Source organism: Pyxicephalus adspersus, chromosome 4 (genome assembly GCF_032062135.1).
Source record: "Pyxicephalus adspersus chromosome 4, UCB_Pads_2.0, whole genome shotgun sequence".
NCBI classification, from domain to species: Eukaryota; Metazoa; Chordata; class Amphibia; order Anura; family Pyxicephalidae; genus Pyxicephalus; species Pyxicephalus adspersus.
The window spans coordinates 44,761,914-44,777,411 of NC_092861.1; the positions used below are offsets into that span (position 1 = coordinate 44,761,914).

General features: G+C 36.7%; 2 protein-coding genes across 3 annotated transcripts in view; one reads left to right on the forward strand and one right to left on the reverse strand.

Annotated features, from left to right (window-relative positions):
* MLF1 (myeloid leukemia factor 1) overlaps positions 1–9,880 on the forward strand; it is a 30,678-nt gene extending 20,798 nt beyond the window's left edge. For both annotated transcript variants that reach the window (XM_072408026.1, XM_072408027.1), the window contains 5 exons: positions 376–462; positions 3,214–3,342; positions 4,282–4,441; positions 5,474–5,621; positions 7,170–9,880. In XM_072408026.1, coding sequence (XP_072264127.1) covers positions 376–462; positions 3,214–3,342; positions 4,282–4,441; positions 5,474–5,621; positions 7,170–7,200 — 555 coding nt within the window. In that variant the 3' untranslated portion in view covers positions 7,201–9,880. The remainder of the gene's footprint in view (positions 1–375; positions 463–3,213; positions 3,343–4,281; positions 4,442–5,473; positions 5,622–7,169) is intronic.
* Positions 9,881–10,846: 966 nt separating this feature from the next.
* LOC140328436 (uncharacterized) lies at positions 10,847–15,428 on the reverse strand. The gene is made up of 3 exons (XM_072408028.1): positions 15,365–15,428; positions 13,332–13,408; positions 10,847–11,494 (listed from the first exon to the last, which is right to left on the reverse strand). Exons 2-3 carry the CDS (start codon positions 13,381–13,383, stop codon positions 10,881–10,883), a joined length of 666 nt encoding a protein of 221 aa, XP_072264129.1. The 5' UTR covers positions 13,384–13,408; positions 15,365–15,428; the 3' UTR covers positions 10,847–10,880.
* Between the last annotated feature and the right edge of the window lie 70 nt (positions 15,429–15,498).

The following is a 15,498-nucleotide window of genomic DNA, read 5'->3' on the forward strand; positions in this document are numbered from 1 at the left end:
AGCGCGGGGATAAGGTAAGAGGGACCCTCAAAGGTACCCCGAGTGTGACTCGGGATTACCGCTTTTTGCAATTTTTTCCACCCCGAGTCACACTCGGCAATACCTCTAGGGAGGTTAAATAAGATAAATTGCATTTAGGTTATGATTTAAAATTCTTGAGAAAAGAAAAAACAGAACAGAGGTGGGTGGAAATGTTATCGTGGTATCTTTAAACCAGTCTTTATGAGTGTTATAAATGTCAGATTGTTTTGCCTAATTTCATGGTGCATTCCAGAAAACATTCAAATATTGAATATTGTGCATGTCAGTGACAAATAGGTAGATAGGGCCAATATGCTACTCATTGTTTTGAATTGTGTTTATTCCCTGTTTTAGGTCTCTGATATTAAGGACCCTTTCCATTCATTTGACCACATGATGTCCAACTTTAGAAACCGAATGATTGACATGCACAAACAATTTGTAAGTTGTTTTACTTCTTTCCATTGAAATAGTTGGCATAATTAAGCATGCTTTTTGCAGTTAAGAATTCATAAGTATTTATTGTTTAGGATATAGTTAATGATTATTACATCAACTTTGATTTCTACTAGTCAGAGATTTGAAACATAAAGTGCAAGCAATGGCTGCAAGACCTCACCCCTAAAGTCATCAACATTAAAAAATATATAGCAAGAATTGGGGTTTTATGTGGTCATATATAACTTATTCAGTTATACTTCAGAAATGATCACTATATATACAATATCTTTATTAAACATATGTTCTTTACATTACACACAGCATACTAAAAACAAGTGAAGATAAATAGCAAGAAAGATTATAAGATACTGCCATTCAAAGGAGCAGTCAAACCATAGATTCTAATTGTCACCATCTCGATGGTTTAAATGCTGCATTGGATGGCAAGATTTGACTTTGCCCCACTTATGGTTGGCTGATACATCTAGGCAACATTTATAGGTCAGGGGAGCTCTGTGTTGTTATAGGTAATTAATATCAGACAGATGATTGTGCGAGATCACAATAAAAGGATTTCATGCTATGGGTTACTGTATGGAAAGGCATGAATTTTCATGCATCAAACAGGTTGTACGCAGTTACTGAGGCATTAACAATAATTTAATATTGGTCTTTTTGGCCATCCCTATTGGGGTGGTTTCTCATACCTTTCTGTCAAGACATGTCTCAAAAAGGACATGAGCACAAACAAAACTCAATGTTTAGTGAAATGATGAGGGGGTAATAACCTTTGACAATGTTAAAATTAATGTTGTTGCCTTTCTGTTTGTGAAAACTGCATTCCCTTTTACAGGACAGTGAGCCTGAATTATTAAAACTCTCAAAAGCTTGGGAGGATACACTTTATTCAGTAAACCTGGGTCATTCTATTTGTTAGCAAATGTTTTCAATCCTGTACCAGATTCATTAAATCACCCAGGTTCACTGATAAAAGTGTATTTTCTCCAGCCTTGGAGAGTCTTAATAAATCAGGCTCAGTGAGGGAGGGAAAATGTACCCACTGGGTTACAAAAAGAAAGCAAAAAATACTGGTCGTTCCATCTTATCCAAAACTTACAAAAAAGGCTGGAGTTAGGCTAATATTTTTTTTAACAAATAGCGAGCATGTATATCTGTATTATTTAGATTGCCTTTCTTCCCTTTTACAATGGCTGCCAAAAATCATGTCCCCTATAACCTGACAGCAGTTTCATTCACTGCCCCTGCCAGTGATGAACAGAATCCATTCCAAGCCTCTGGAATCCTCTGTGTATGCCAAAGGTCTGTTTAGCCTTTCCAAGAAAATGCCTGACCTATAGTTCTATTTGATTTAATGCATCATTTTTATACTTGAGTATGTATCACTATTAATAACATTCCCTGCACATACAGCCTATTGTAGCTTTCTGCCATGTTTGGTCATTGTGCAAGCCTGGGTGAGGTGCTTATGTGTACAGCGTATCGGCCAAGTCTATATATGAGTGACTCATACTTTAATGTAGTAATATTATCTCCTTCCTAAGGCTGCATCTCCAGCATTTAAAAAAAATCCTAATCTTCACTCACACATCAGACACTCTATCTCTGGGATCATTATACTATAATCGTGCTATCTGCTCTCAAGCTCACATTTGCTCTTTAAAAAACATAGACACACTAGTAACAGGAGAACATGTGTATAATAAGCAGCACCTCTCCCTGTGACTGCTGCACTTCATATTGCTGGATGGCTTCATGCTTGGACACATCCTGTACTATCAAAACACCGTACTATGATATTACAGTGTTTTTATTTACAGATTTTTATGTTCCATGTAATCCGAATTATTACATGAGTTATGATGTGCCAGATTCTAGTAAGGATTAAAATACATGCTGTTGAATACTTCTGCATTGATTTTAAAAGATGCATTAGCTAATTAGGCACATCTGAATTTTGGAACTGTTTAGGAATCTGTAACTTGTAAAAAAAAAAAAAATCCTAAGCTTTTCTACATATGCTGTTAGTTACTGTATGTCTAAATAATTGTTGAATTCAAGTCTTCATTACAACCACTCATATATATTTTATAGTTTACCTGTTCTTAATATATTTAGGGGTAGTCTTACTTAAGAGCTGAGTCTACAAGATGGCTTTATTATTAATAATATAATTATTATTAATAGTAATAAACAGTATTTATATAGCGCCAACATGTTACACAGCGTGTACATTAAATAGGGGTTGCTAATGACAGACAGATACAGACAGTGACACAGGAGGAAGGAAGGACCCTGTCCCGAAGAGCTTACACTCTAAGAGGTGGGGAAGCAACATACAATAGAAGGGGAATGATATGATATTACCATTATCAGTTGGAAATCCTCTCCTATTTAACATGGAACTAAAACCACAATACTAATTAGTTCCATTCTTCGACCATCTTGATTGGCTTGGCCAGCATGATGTAACTCTCATGCAGGCACTCAGGAGTTCATTCATTCCCAGCATGCACAGGGGAATTCAGGATTGCCAGATATGCTGGCAACCAAAGCAAAGATGCACAAGCGACAGCTTTTATGATAGATACCCAGAGCAATCAGGCAGATAGAAGGCGTTATTATAGAAGGAACATTGCCTGTCCCTTCCTGCAATAATGACCTGTTTGATCATGGATTTTTAAAAGTGGAACTTTAGGTTTTTATTTCCCTATTTTGTTTTTGGTCCTGCAGGAAGGATTGGCAGACAGTCCTAACACTCATTCATTTAAGTCTTCCTCAGTAATGACATATTCCAAGACTGGAGACGAGCCAGCAAAGATTTTCCAAGCTACTAGTCAAACACGTCAAGCTCCCGGTGGTGTGAGTATTAATTAGTACATCTGTCCTTACATTTGTTTCTGGTCTATGTTCACACACATATTGACATGTACAACAAGACTGCTGCTTTCATGCAAGGCTGGGAAGCTTTTCGTCAATAAGTGTGATGGATTATTTGTAATCATTTGGTGCGTAAATAAAACACATTATGGCTCGCTTTTTTTTTATTTTACAATTGATGTTGCCATGCCTTATTTAAATTTATATATAAAACTCTGAATAAAACTCTGATTTTTAAAAATATTAAACTAATAAAAATGACCATTCTTTTTCGGTCTGTAGCCATCTGATTTTCTCTTACTGAAAACATTTCAAAGGTTGCTTCCTTGTAAGCATTTCAGTGATGGCAGCTAAAATGTTACCGTGAACGGGATGTTCTCTTAATTTAGAGATGGTGGGACCTCTAGAGCTTGTGCATAAAAAAAGATTACGGAGCTGTAAGTGTAGCTCTCTGTTTCTTGGCATGCATTTTTTTCTAGCTCTCCCATGTGAACTTTGTAAGTAAAAAGCTTGTTTGAAGAGTCCAATAGTTCAAGCTGAAAAAGTCAGGGCATTATTGAAGTCCAACTGTGAATTGTTGAAAAGAGTGGAAAGATAAATGTCAAGATATTTAGATTTGTTGAGCTTTTCAACCTACCAGCTCTGATAATATTAATGATGTTTGCGGAGTCAATATAAAAAAACTTGGATATTGTCTGATATTTTGAGATGTCGGTGAGTGGACAACAGCCCACGTTTGCCTAAAATAAAAGCAGACTGTCAGGTTTACACTCCCTAGACCGGAGGGTGTAGAAGGCTTCTTTGAAAAGAAGGTGTCTTGTGACAACTTCTTCTAAATGTTAATCATAGAATTCTTATTCAATATGAATTGTTTATGTTGTGATAATGCCATTGTTTACACCTAACATATTTCCTATTCAGATCAAAGAAACTAAGAAATCTGTCCGGGATTCTGAAACTGGAGTAGAAGAAATAGCTGTTGGCCATCATATCAAAGAACGAGCCCACATTGTTAAGAAATTGCAGAACAACAAGACAGGGGATCGTGAGCTCAACCAAGAATTTTTAAATATGGATGAATGTGAGTGATATTACTAATATGGGATTTTATGTTAAAAGCTACAAGGATTTAACGTGTTATTTACCATAATACTTTTCAGCAATGTGACCTGTTATTTTAAACTTTTATTGGCTCTTGCCTATTGTGGTAAATTACAATCTTTTTAGCCTGATGAAGTTAAATAAGTTTGCATGAAATCATATGTTGTTTTACAATTAAATAAAATGTACAATTTGGATGTACAAAGTGGATGGAGCAGTACTGAGTTGACATTTAGGAGACTTAATATTATCATTTTGCAATCAGGATCTCTTAAATAGTAGTGAGGCTCTATGAATATTCATCTGATTTACCTTAGCTTTGCTGTAAATAATGGTTCAGTTTACAGAATGTCCTCCTATACCATAAGTAGGTGGCAGATGCTTTTAAACATTTGTTTTTATAAGTCAGCCTTTAAAAGTACAATACAAGATGCTCTGCTGCTAGTATGACCCTTGGCAGCAGGGACACTCAAATGGCAGGGTGGTCAGTAGGTGGGACCACAAAGCACAGCATGGAGAAACGCCTACAAGTTTCTTGCAATAGGTCAGCTATTGGATTCCCATTAGATTTACCTCAATTCTTAATAATATATCATATTGGAAATTGGATGTGAAAATTGCCCTGTATGTACTAGGTCTAAGGCACATTTGCATGTCATTTGATTGATGACAAAATTATCAGCTAATTAATGTATGGCAAGAATAAATCTGTAAATCCACACATTCTATTGGCTCAACTGTAGATAGAAACTTTTGTCTGAATTAAATGGCGTTCTACGAAACATCTCAGGTAGGTTCAAGATAAAGTTCATAATAGGGTAAGGGTTAAACTTGGTTGCAGGATTCACCTTATTGACTTGGTGTTTTGCTGAAAATAGATTATTTAAATAAATTACAGGTCTATAAATAAATTTAAAATGTTAAATCCCTTTTACCAATGTACAGTACATTATAAATACTGATAATAGGTAAAGTGTGATTATTTTACAAATGTGCATTTCTTATATTTTAGCTGAGGTACCTTCATTTACCAGTGAATGGGACAGAGAGATCTCCAGATACAAACCTTTTGAGCCCAAACTATCCATAGATGCTCCTAAAGCCAAACACCACAGTGCTCACTATTCTACCAAGATAGGGCTCCCGGATGTGCCCAGAAGGTAAGTCATCTACTATTTTTCTATAATAAAAGGACAGTAATGGTGGTACATTTGTTTTGGTAGCTTTTTTTTTTATCACTAATTGGCAGTGTAGTCCTTTTTGATATTGCACTTTTGGTGCTGAAAGCTAAAAAAAAAACAGTTATCCTTTATGTGCCCTAACTTGTAACTCATCTCTCCCTAACAGTGACACAGACACAATTCTTTTCTAGCTTAACACTTCATTGAACTCCTAAATGGAGTATTTATCTCCCAACCCTCCCCACTAGATGCCAGACTTCTTCCAAGACTAACCCTAAAACTTAAGCACTGTGACAATAGGAGTAACTTAGTCTATCCAAATCCATTAGGATTGTTTCCAGTTTGTAGAATGTGCCTAATCATGATAGGTATTGGCCTGTACACTGGAGTCTTTATGAAAGGTCAGTGACGATTGTAGATGTTATGACTTGGTGTTCTAACCATTTTGGAACTTCTCACCTAGAACATCTATGTTCTGCATCGAATAAAGGAATTCCCTTGGTTTTGTAATATACAGTACAGGTTGACAATCGAAAATCCAGCCATTGAAAATCCGGATTTCTCAGTTCCGGCTTGAATTTCGGCATAAATTTTGGATCGCATTTTCAATACAGGGACTGCAGTACACTGTTTGGTCACTAATGTTTTGATGGCGCTGTTCTGCAGAAACACCTGTTAGGTCTTCCTTGCTAAACTAAATACACGCTTAGACATCCCTGCTGCCTGCTCCTTGGAACTGTGCCAGATGTCTGCTTGTGCTGCAAGAGGAAGGCTGGCCTGTGATGGAGATGAGTAAAAAAAAAAATCTGGAATTTCCGGCACTCCTTATGTCCGGAGGTTGCAGGATTTTTGATTGTCCACCTGTATAATCAAAACATTCCAAAATCTTCCTATACCCAGTGCACACACAGAGCTTGATTTATTAAAGCTCTCCAAATTAGAGAGAAAATAAACAATTATGAGCGAACCTTGGTGATACAGCAAACCTAGAGTGGATTTCTTAAAAACATTTGCTATTATTTGGAAAATGACCCAGAGCACATCATGCAGATTTTACCCTGGAATAAGCCTGGGACACAGCCTCACCCAGAGTGCATCCTTATCCAGAGGACATGCTCTTTATAAAGTACCCTATATAGTACCCTATATAACCTTGTCCCTTGCCCTCACGTGTATAGGTATACTAATTAGTGCAAATGCAGATGACCCATAATGCTGTCAGTCCCACTCCTTAGCATACTACTTTGTTACACTGAAGTTGCTTATATAGAATAGAGGTTTGCACTGTGTGTTACGTGTTACACCTATATTCAGAACAGTGAAGGACAGTAGCCAGGAGCTTATGTGCTAAACATAGTACAGTGGATAACATAAGCACTTATGTACTACTGGTGATACTGGTCTGGAAGTATTTGACTTTCCAAAAAAAGTTGTGTAAATAGTCTTAATTATCCTATTCTCGTTGGAGTATTGAATTTACATTAAATATGCTTCCCTTCTTTTTTTTTTTTTTTTTTTTTTTTTAAGAGAACGATGCATCTCCAAAATGGTCATCTAGAGGGAAATGCTAACCATTGCCGAAAAACTGCATCGGATAAATAGGAAATGTTGGTGATCTCAGGAGATTGGAGGGACTTGTGTGATCTGAGTTGTAATAGGGTCTGATAAATAAATAAGATCTGCACATATGATCGGTTCTGCATTTTATTTGTAAAGTCTACCATTACTGGTAAAGTCTGTAGTACAGTTGTAGCACTTCTCTATCTAGTTTGGAAAACTGAGAATACCAGTGATCATGCACTTGCAACTTTGGCAAACCAAAACATATTTTATTACCAGCTATACAATAACATTTAGGCTGCTACAATAATATTTTTCAAATAAAGGGTCTCCAATAAATATACAACTTATAACATTTATTATTGAGAAACATAAGCAAAATATAACAAAGAATCCTAAAGCAGAAATGTATGTGTTTGTGTTTGTGACCTGTTTAGTTGTCTATTATGTACTTATGTCCATAGTGCTAAAGATGTATGTTAAGGGCCTAATATAATAATGTTCTTGTAAAGGTGGAAGTGTATGTTTGCAAATTTAAATTAATTGCAGTTGGAAAAAAACATTGTATAAATATACACCCCTTTTATTATGGCGTTATGGCTCACTATCATCATTGTGGCTGCACCCATTAATTTTCCATTGGCACAGATTTAGTGATATATAAGTCAGATGTGTGATTTTTGTCTAAATACAAGTATATCTAGAAAGTTAACTTGTAATGAGGAAGTATCATGCCATGACCTATATCTTGAAGAAAAAAATTGAATTTTTTGAAAAGTGGATGAAAAAGCAGAAAGGGATATATACAATAATATTTCAAATTTCTTTAAATATCCTATGTATATGGGAGTAAAGCTACCTATGGCTATATATAACCACTTCATAAGTAAATGTTTGTCTTATATATGTTACTAGCCTCAGTAGAGAAGCTAGGTATACAGGATTGAAAACATTTTTAGTGCTTTACCAGTTGCAGCTTAATGGGACATTGGGAAACAAAAACCTGTTAACTAAAACAGTGGTCGCCAACCCTTTCGGTCACCTAGACCACTAAAATTACCGGCTCCTGGCCACGCATGCGCACGTAACCCGCTGTCATTCAAAGCAGAAACCTCCCCATAGTGACGTCATGATTACATAACCCCGCCCACTCTTCCATCGTAGATCTGAGCCTGCGATGGGAGAGTGGGCGGGTTGTGTCCAGGGACACAGCCGGCCCACTTCCCTGAGCCTAGGAACTGTACAGGGGACATGGTCCGCACCTCTGGCTGGTGCATCCCCCCAGCGGGGTCCTTCTCCTAATCCCCTCGGGGGTGCACTGACCAGAGCCGTGGACCCCCCAAATTTTCTCGCGGATCACCGGCTGGCGACTGCTGAACTGAAACTCACTTTTACATATCACCTATTATTTGCCAGAAGGCTGACTTATGCTAAAAGATGGCTCTTTGAGGTTTTAGATGGCTATGGCTATTAGACCAAACACTTTAGCATAAGCCAAACAATCCATGTCCTCATTTTTGCATCAACTGCACTGTGAAGCATGGTGGTAGTACCCATAAATTCTGGAAATGTTTCTCTGCAGCAAGACATGGAGCCTTGTGGCAGTAAAGGTAGAAAGAATAAAGTACAATACAAGATAATAAAAATTTTGGTATGACATTTGCTGTGAGCATAAAGTCAAAAATGCACAAAAATGACTTAAAACAGCAATGCTGATTGGAAAGTTGTGATTGGGCCCAGATTCCAGGCTGTACTGGCTGTCAAAGGTGAAATAGTATAAATTCAGTTAATTTCTGTTTTTTTCTTTATTGTAATTAATTTACATCATTTTGCAAACATAAGCATTGTATGATAAAGACAAATAAACAGACTTTCTTAAACCTTTCAGAAGTTAATGCCAATACCCACAAAGGAAGCTGAAAGTTGTGAAAAGATGTGTCACAAATAAAACTGTTTTTGGAAACACCCTCTTTTCACCATACCCACCGCAAACCATGGTACAATGTCTAAAATACACTTTTTTTAGCCCAGAGTGACCTTACTATGGGAAGGGGTTGTTGGTTGGGTATATTTCAGACACCAAAGGTGTCACCACTGTTGTGAACCTTGGTCTTATGTTACAAGACAAACAAATTAGTGTTACAAATCCATAAAAACAGTTGAACAAGTCACTTACAAAATAACTATCGACTGTCACTTGGACAAAGTACACATTTTAGTGACTGATACTGTAACTGGATAAAAATATATTAGACTCATAGATAGGCATTCATGACATTTGATAGGTCAAGATGTTCATTCTTTCCTAAACCAAAAATTAAACATTACAGTTTGATCACAACTAAATAAAAAAATATTTTTAAAATAAATGTAGTTTATTATGAAAATCATTGTTTTGGTCAGATATTTGATTTTACCTTTTACCAAAGTGATTTGTTTTTACGTTTTTTTTTTTCTATTTGTAATTTACTGTTGTAATAGTGTAATATAAGCTACAAAGAATACAAAAAAACTGGAGCCAGCAAGTAACTGAACTACTTTGTAATTACAAGGGCTGTATGTAATTTCATAAACATTTTTACAGGAAATCAAAAGTATCTTAAAATGAAAATATGTAAATGGTCGTATTTTTTGGCTATGTAACTGTAATGGTACAAAATAAATTTGATTATAAACAATTTGGTTCTTTCACTTTTTTATTTTAATTTTGCATCTAAACAGTAACCTAGACTCACTGTTATCACCTTGTAGTGCGCTTGTGACAATCTAAGATACATAATATACTGGCCTTGGAGTCATACTGAAGATCATAATGTAAAGGCTTCGGTTTCTATATAAATTCCTCTGTCAGGTATGGAAAAAACAGTAATTGTGTGTTCAATGCAAAACAAGTGTTTGTTTTGAGTTGACAGGAGTAGGATGCATTACTTGGCAGATTCCTATTTAAGCCTTCTTCATATGAACAAACTGAGCTGAGCTTGTCCAAGGGCAAGTGTACAGCATGATTTAGCAACATATTTTCAAAACCTTCTGCCAGCTTCCAGCATTTTAAAATTTTAAAAATGAAACTCCATACACAAATCAGTTTGTTACATGCCAGTGACCAGTTCTAAAAGACGTTAAAAAGTCAACTTTAACAAAGACTAATATTTCAGTTTTTGGCTGCCACCATCAATAAACCAAATAATGAAGTCATATTGTCATGCATTGTTTACATTTAAGAGAAGCAATTAATAAAAACCAACCCTTGGTGGTCTTGTTGCTGGCGCAAAGAAATAGAGTGCTTATGGGCCAAGAAAAAAACAGGAAGTTTTTACCTTGCAGTTACTACTCAAATCAAAAATATCAGTTTACAGTTCACCTTTAGTGGTTTGGGACCCATAACAATGGTTGGATGTAAAACTATGCATGCAAGGGTAGTTGTTCAGATCAGAAGCATAACACAGGTATGTAGATATTGGTGTTTAAAATATAATTTAGGTATATTTTAACTTAGTATACCCCTGCACATCATGCTGTAAAGGAAATATCTATGTAGAATGTATCTTGTTGGTAGCTAAGCAAAGGACATTGGAGAGCTTTGATTTTTTCCATGGGAACCATTGTCATTACTGTGTTTTTTTTGTTTTTGTTTTTTTTAGCCATTTTGTGTATTTATATACTATATTCTACAAATATTTAATTCTCTTTGTATTTTTTACGGTGTTGGGTGCTTCGATCCCCAGATCTAGATCTAAGCCGATTTTCTCGTTCTTTCCAACGTATGCTGGCTTCATCAAATTCCCCGGATGCCTTGTCTCGCTCCATATGCCGTGTAGCACTGGAAGAGCCTTGAGGTCTTTGCTCTTGGCTTTCTTTGATTTCACGAAGCAGGTAAACTGCACTTTGTAGAGAGCTATTTGTTTTATCAAGAGCACGAAGCATTTCTTTCTGGAGAGACAGCATCCTTGTCACATAAAACTCCATAGTGTCTGAGCATTCCTTCATGCCATTAGCAAGCCTACATACATTTCTACCTGTGTTGGACAGCTCAGAATGAATTGCTGATAAGCTACTATCCAGTACATGATACAGATGTGCATACTGGGTGTAATATTGCTGCAAATATGAGTTTTGGTTGGAATAATAGTTCTCTTCACCATTTGATCCTTGGTTCACTTCTGGTGGAATGGTCACAGCCTCTGGAGAGCTCTCTGCTTTTTGAGCACCTGGTTTACATGTAGAGCTTACTTCTTCCAATAACCGACTCTGACCCTGACCTTTTTTGGAGGACTCCATGTTTTTCTTAGGACCTAAGGATAAATAAAATAACAAATTCACAAAGAAATAGCTACAAATGGGCTTATGTAAAAAATTGAATATCTTTATTTGTATTCTAATTGTGCAGGCTTATGTGTAATAGATTTATGTGTGCCTTCTTTTTTTTATTTATGTCTGATCCTTCAGCTAGAATTAGGGAAATTTTAAATACAATACAAGCCTTTGTAACAGATTGATTCTAATTTTCAAAAGATTTGGCCATTCAAACATTGGTAAGTAACATACACTGGTGATAAATTATTTTCAAATTACTTTTATCCAATATACAAAATCATCATCTAAATCATGTCAGTACTACCAGTGCTGGAAAGGTAAGTCTTCTTGTACATCTAATCACAAATGTGCAGAGAAAAAGCATGTTTGTCCAGATCTGTCAGATTATGGAGTTAATTGGGCTGCATGGCACCTATTCATTATTGGTAATAAGTTATCAGGTGCCACCATGTAACATAGAACTGTCCATCTATTTCTGCGACTTTAGCTATGTAAAGCATTCAATAAATGTATTAATAAGATTCGGTACATGTTGACAATTGAAAATCCGGCCATCGATAATCTGGATCCTTCAATTTCCAAGCATGAATTGCGGATCGCATTTTCAATACAGGGACTGCAGTACACTGTTCGGCCACTAATGTTTTCATGGCGCTGTTCTGCAAAAACAGCTGTTAGGTCTTGCTTGCTACACTAAATACACATTGCGACGGTGCTGCTCCCTGGTACAGTGCCAGATGTCTGCGGGTGCTACGAGAGGAAGACTGGCCTGTTGTGGAGGTAATTTAAAAAAAAAATCTGACACTCCTCAGTTCCGGAGGTTGACGTTTTTTTGATTGTCTAACTGTATTAGGTTTTCAGGGTTCAGGTAGGGAGAATGCATTATGTTAGGCATACACTGAATTTGATTCAGTTTTTTTATATAAATGATTGATTGTAGTACAACACACAACAACCAATGCATTGTAAATTCAATTACAAGCACTTTTTAAAAAGTTTGTAATTTCAGAACCAATTTAAGATTAATTCAATAACAAAATCGAATGCACAACTTTATTAGAAAATTAATCTGTTTATTCCCAGCCTTAGGGTATGCATGTACACTACATGTTCAGAGTATTTAGGGGAAATTAATATTTTCACTTATTCTTGGCAATAATAGCCATGTGCCAGAAAGTACCGCACTATTCTTCTGATGCTAAGAACAGATGTTTCAGTTCTATTCAAATTCAGGTCAACTGTAGGTAATTTGACTTTACTGAAATTCAATGTACGCTTAGCCTTAGTATTTTTTGGGGATTACATTAAATGTCATACTGACCTTTGGTGCTGCCACAAATTGCTTGGGCACAATACACTATGCCTATTTTGCAAATAAAGTCAAATTCACCCAAAATGCAAATCAAGGAAAGTGAGGTTTGGAAGTAAATCCATCAAACTGTAAACATCTGCACACTAAAGACAATACATAACACAATATATATATATATATATATATATATGTATATACACAATATATAAGTAAGTGCATAGAATGAAAGTAATCCCATTTATAATTGGAAACAGAATCAGAACACCAATCTCTACAAGTGGAAAGTGTGGAAGTATGATTTGATTGTGCATATGAAAGTAGAAGTCACTGTTTTGCTAAAAATGAATGAAGGGATTGTCCAACATACACTTTGCAGTTAGAGAGTGAGCAAATAAGGGTCTAATGTCTTATGAAATGCTTACAAGCTTTTTACCATGACCAGCATTACCCTACACACACATCATATTAATTACTATATATTTATAAACCGAACTTTGCATTACCTGGAGGTCCAACAGATTTGAATTCTATTTTCTTGCTCATCTGTGGTTCCATAATATGTGGCTTCCCCCTGTACAGACTGGTTAGTACAGACATTGTAAATATCTTGGTTTTGCAGTATTCACATCTTGGCACAAATAAGAATTTAATGTTTGTAATATACTGCATAAGAAATACATAGTTATCTGATGGCATATTCATTATTAACACTTTCACACATAACACTCACTATTCTATACACATGACAACATTGTACCTATTGAGACCTTTTTACTGATGTGCCCGTCTGCTGTGCCCATGTATTCCCATTGTACTGCACGCTTTAACCCACTGAGCTTTGTTCCCCATTGTACTGTTTATATGTCACTACAGCCTCTGTGCTGCCCTTACTACAATCTTACATTTCATTGTACTGTGCCCACGTGCCCATTGCAATTATGGCTGCAGCATCCATGTTGTCTCCATTGAACCATGCATTTGTAATCCCTGGGGGGAGCCCGCAATGTGATGGCATTGATAGAGCTCCATAGAGTTCCCATGAGTAAATGCAACAACCGTAAAACCAGAAATCTGAAGGAATCTGTATTAGGCTTATTCAGCTTTACCAGATGCAACTACATTTATAGGGACAGGTCATATCTATATCTCAGTAAGTGTAGTGACAAGATTGTTGTATTTGTGCCTTCAGTCTTAGAACACTTTATGTCTTGTTGTGGGCTGACAACACACAGCATTTCTTTAGACTGAGTGGTGTCAGCCCTGCCAGATTTTCTTTTGCTAAACTTTCTATGCTATTCTGCAAAACATAAACACTGATCATTGTGTAGTCCCACAATAAGAACAAGCAGCAGAACTAACCTGAAAATAAAAAATAATCACATCTTTAATTACGCAAATCCCAATGGAGAAGTCTTCAATCTGGTCCTGTATTGTTCTGAAGTTCTACTTCGCAGAGGAAGCGCTGGGCGCCACCATCTTGGTCTGTCTTTTTCTTTCGGCTACATCACCCTCGCAGGCGCATGATCAGGCAATGTATAGGGGGAAAAAGAGTGCAGATCTCACTGTGCATGCTTGAAATCAGCATTTTCTTTTTCCCCATTGAAGAAAATGCTCCTTCTGCACATGCCTAAGATCGGGCATACACAGAAGGAGCACCAGGAGCTTCGTGGGATGCCTGGCTTAGGTAATCCAGGAGGCTCTGCGCTCCTATTTTGTCTTGATCACCGTGGCGATCAAAACAGAATGGGAGAAGCTTCACTTCACTGAAAAAGCTGCAGAAAAAAATATATAAATTTTTAATTATGTAAAAGGTTGTCTACACTTTCATGTAAAGTACAAATTTTAATTTAGGTCCACTTTATAGGGGACAAATAGGAGAAGTTTATTGTAGGGTTTTCATATACCTTAGGTGGGACTATAGTCAAAATGAAAAATTCCAAGCAGGCAGGTTCTTATTCATCGCCCGTCCCTTCTGCAATAAAACAATCTTTCCTGCCTGTTTGCAATGTTTTTGGTATCCCAGCATCCTCCCGCCATGAACTCCCGCACGCATACATGGGATATATGTCATGCCGGCCTGGCCAATTAAGGTGGCTGAAGACCGGAACGCGGAGGTGGATGGGTGAAGGTGGCAACAATGGTGATGATGGTGGCGGCCTGGATGGGCTGATGACCGGAAAGAGTAATTTAAAAATTGCGATCAGGCAGATAAGTTTATTTTATTGCAGTAGGGACATTGCTTGTCTTTTTAGCAATCAAGGACCTGCCTGCTCACAATTTTTTATTTTTTTAATCTTAATACCCCAACTAAAAAATTTAATTTTTTAGTTGGGGTATATTCTTAGTAAAGGCCATGCAGGGGCGGTGGTGAAAGTCCCAGAAACCATATTAGAGGACTGATTTTTACAAACAGAATGAACACTAAAACTTAAAATAGAAGCATAGATTAGTGAAACATTTACCATTCAGCCTCTGTAGATAACATATTTGAGCACAGGAGAAACAAATACAGAAATATACCTAAAAATACCCTTACATTCAGCAGATATTCCACAATAGCTCGGTAGAGGGCGATCACTATCCTCCAACGGCCACAAAATAACTGCTAGGGAACACGCTGCCTGAAACCGCCTTCATCTTAGCTCTGATTGGTTCCTGAAAGAACCAAGG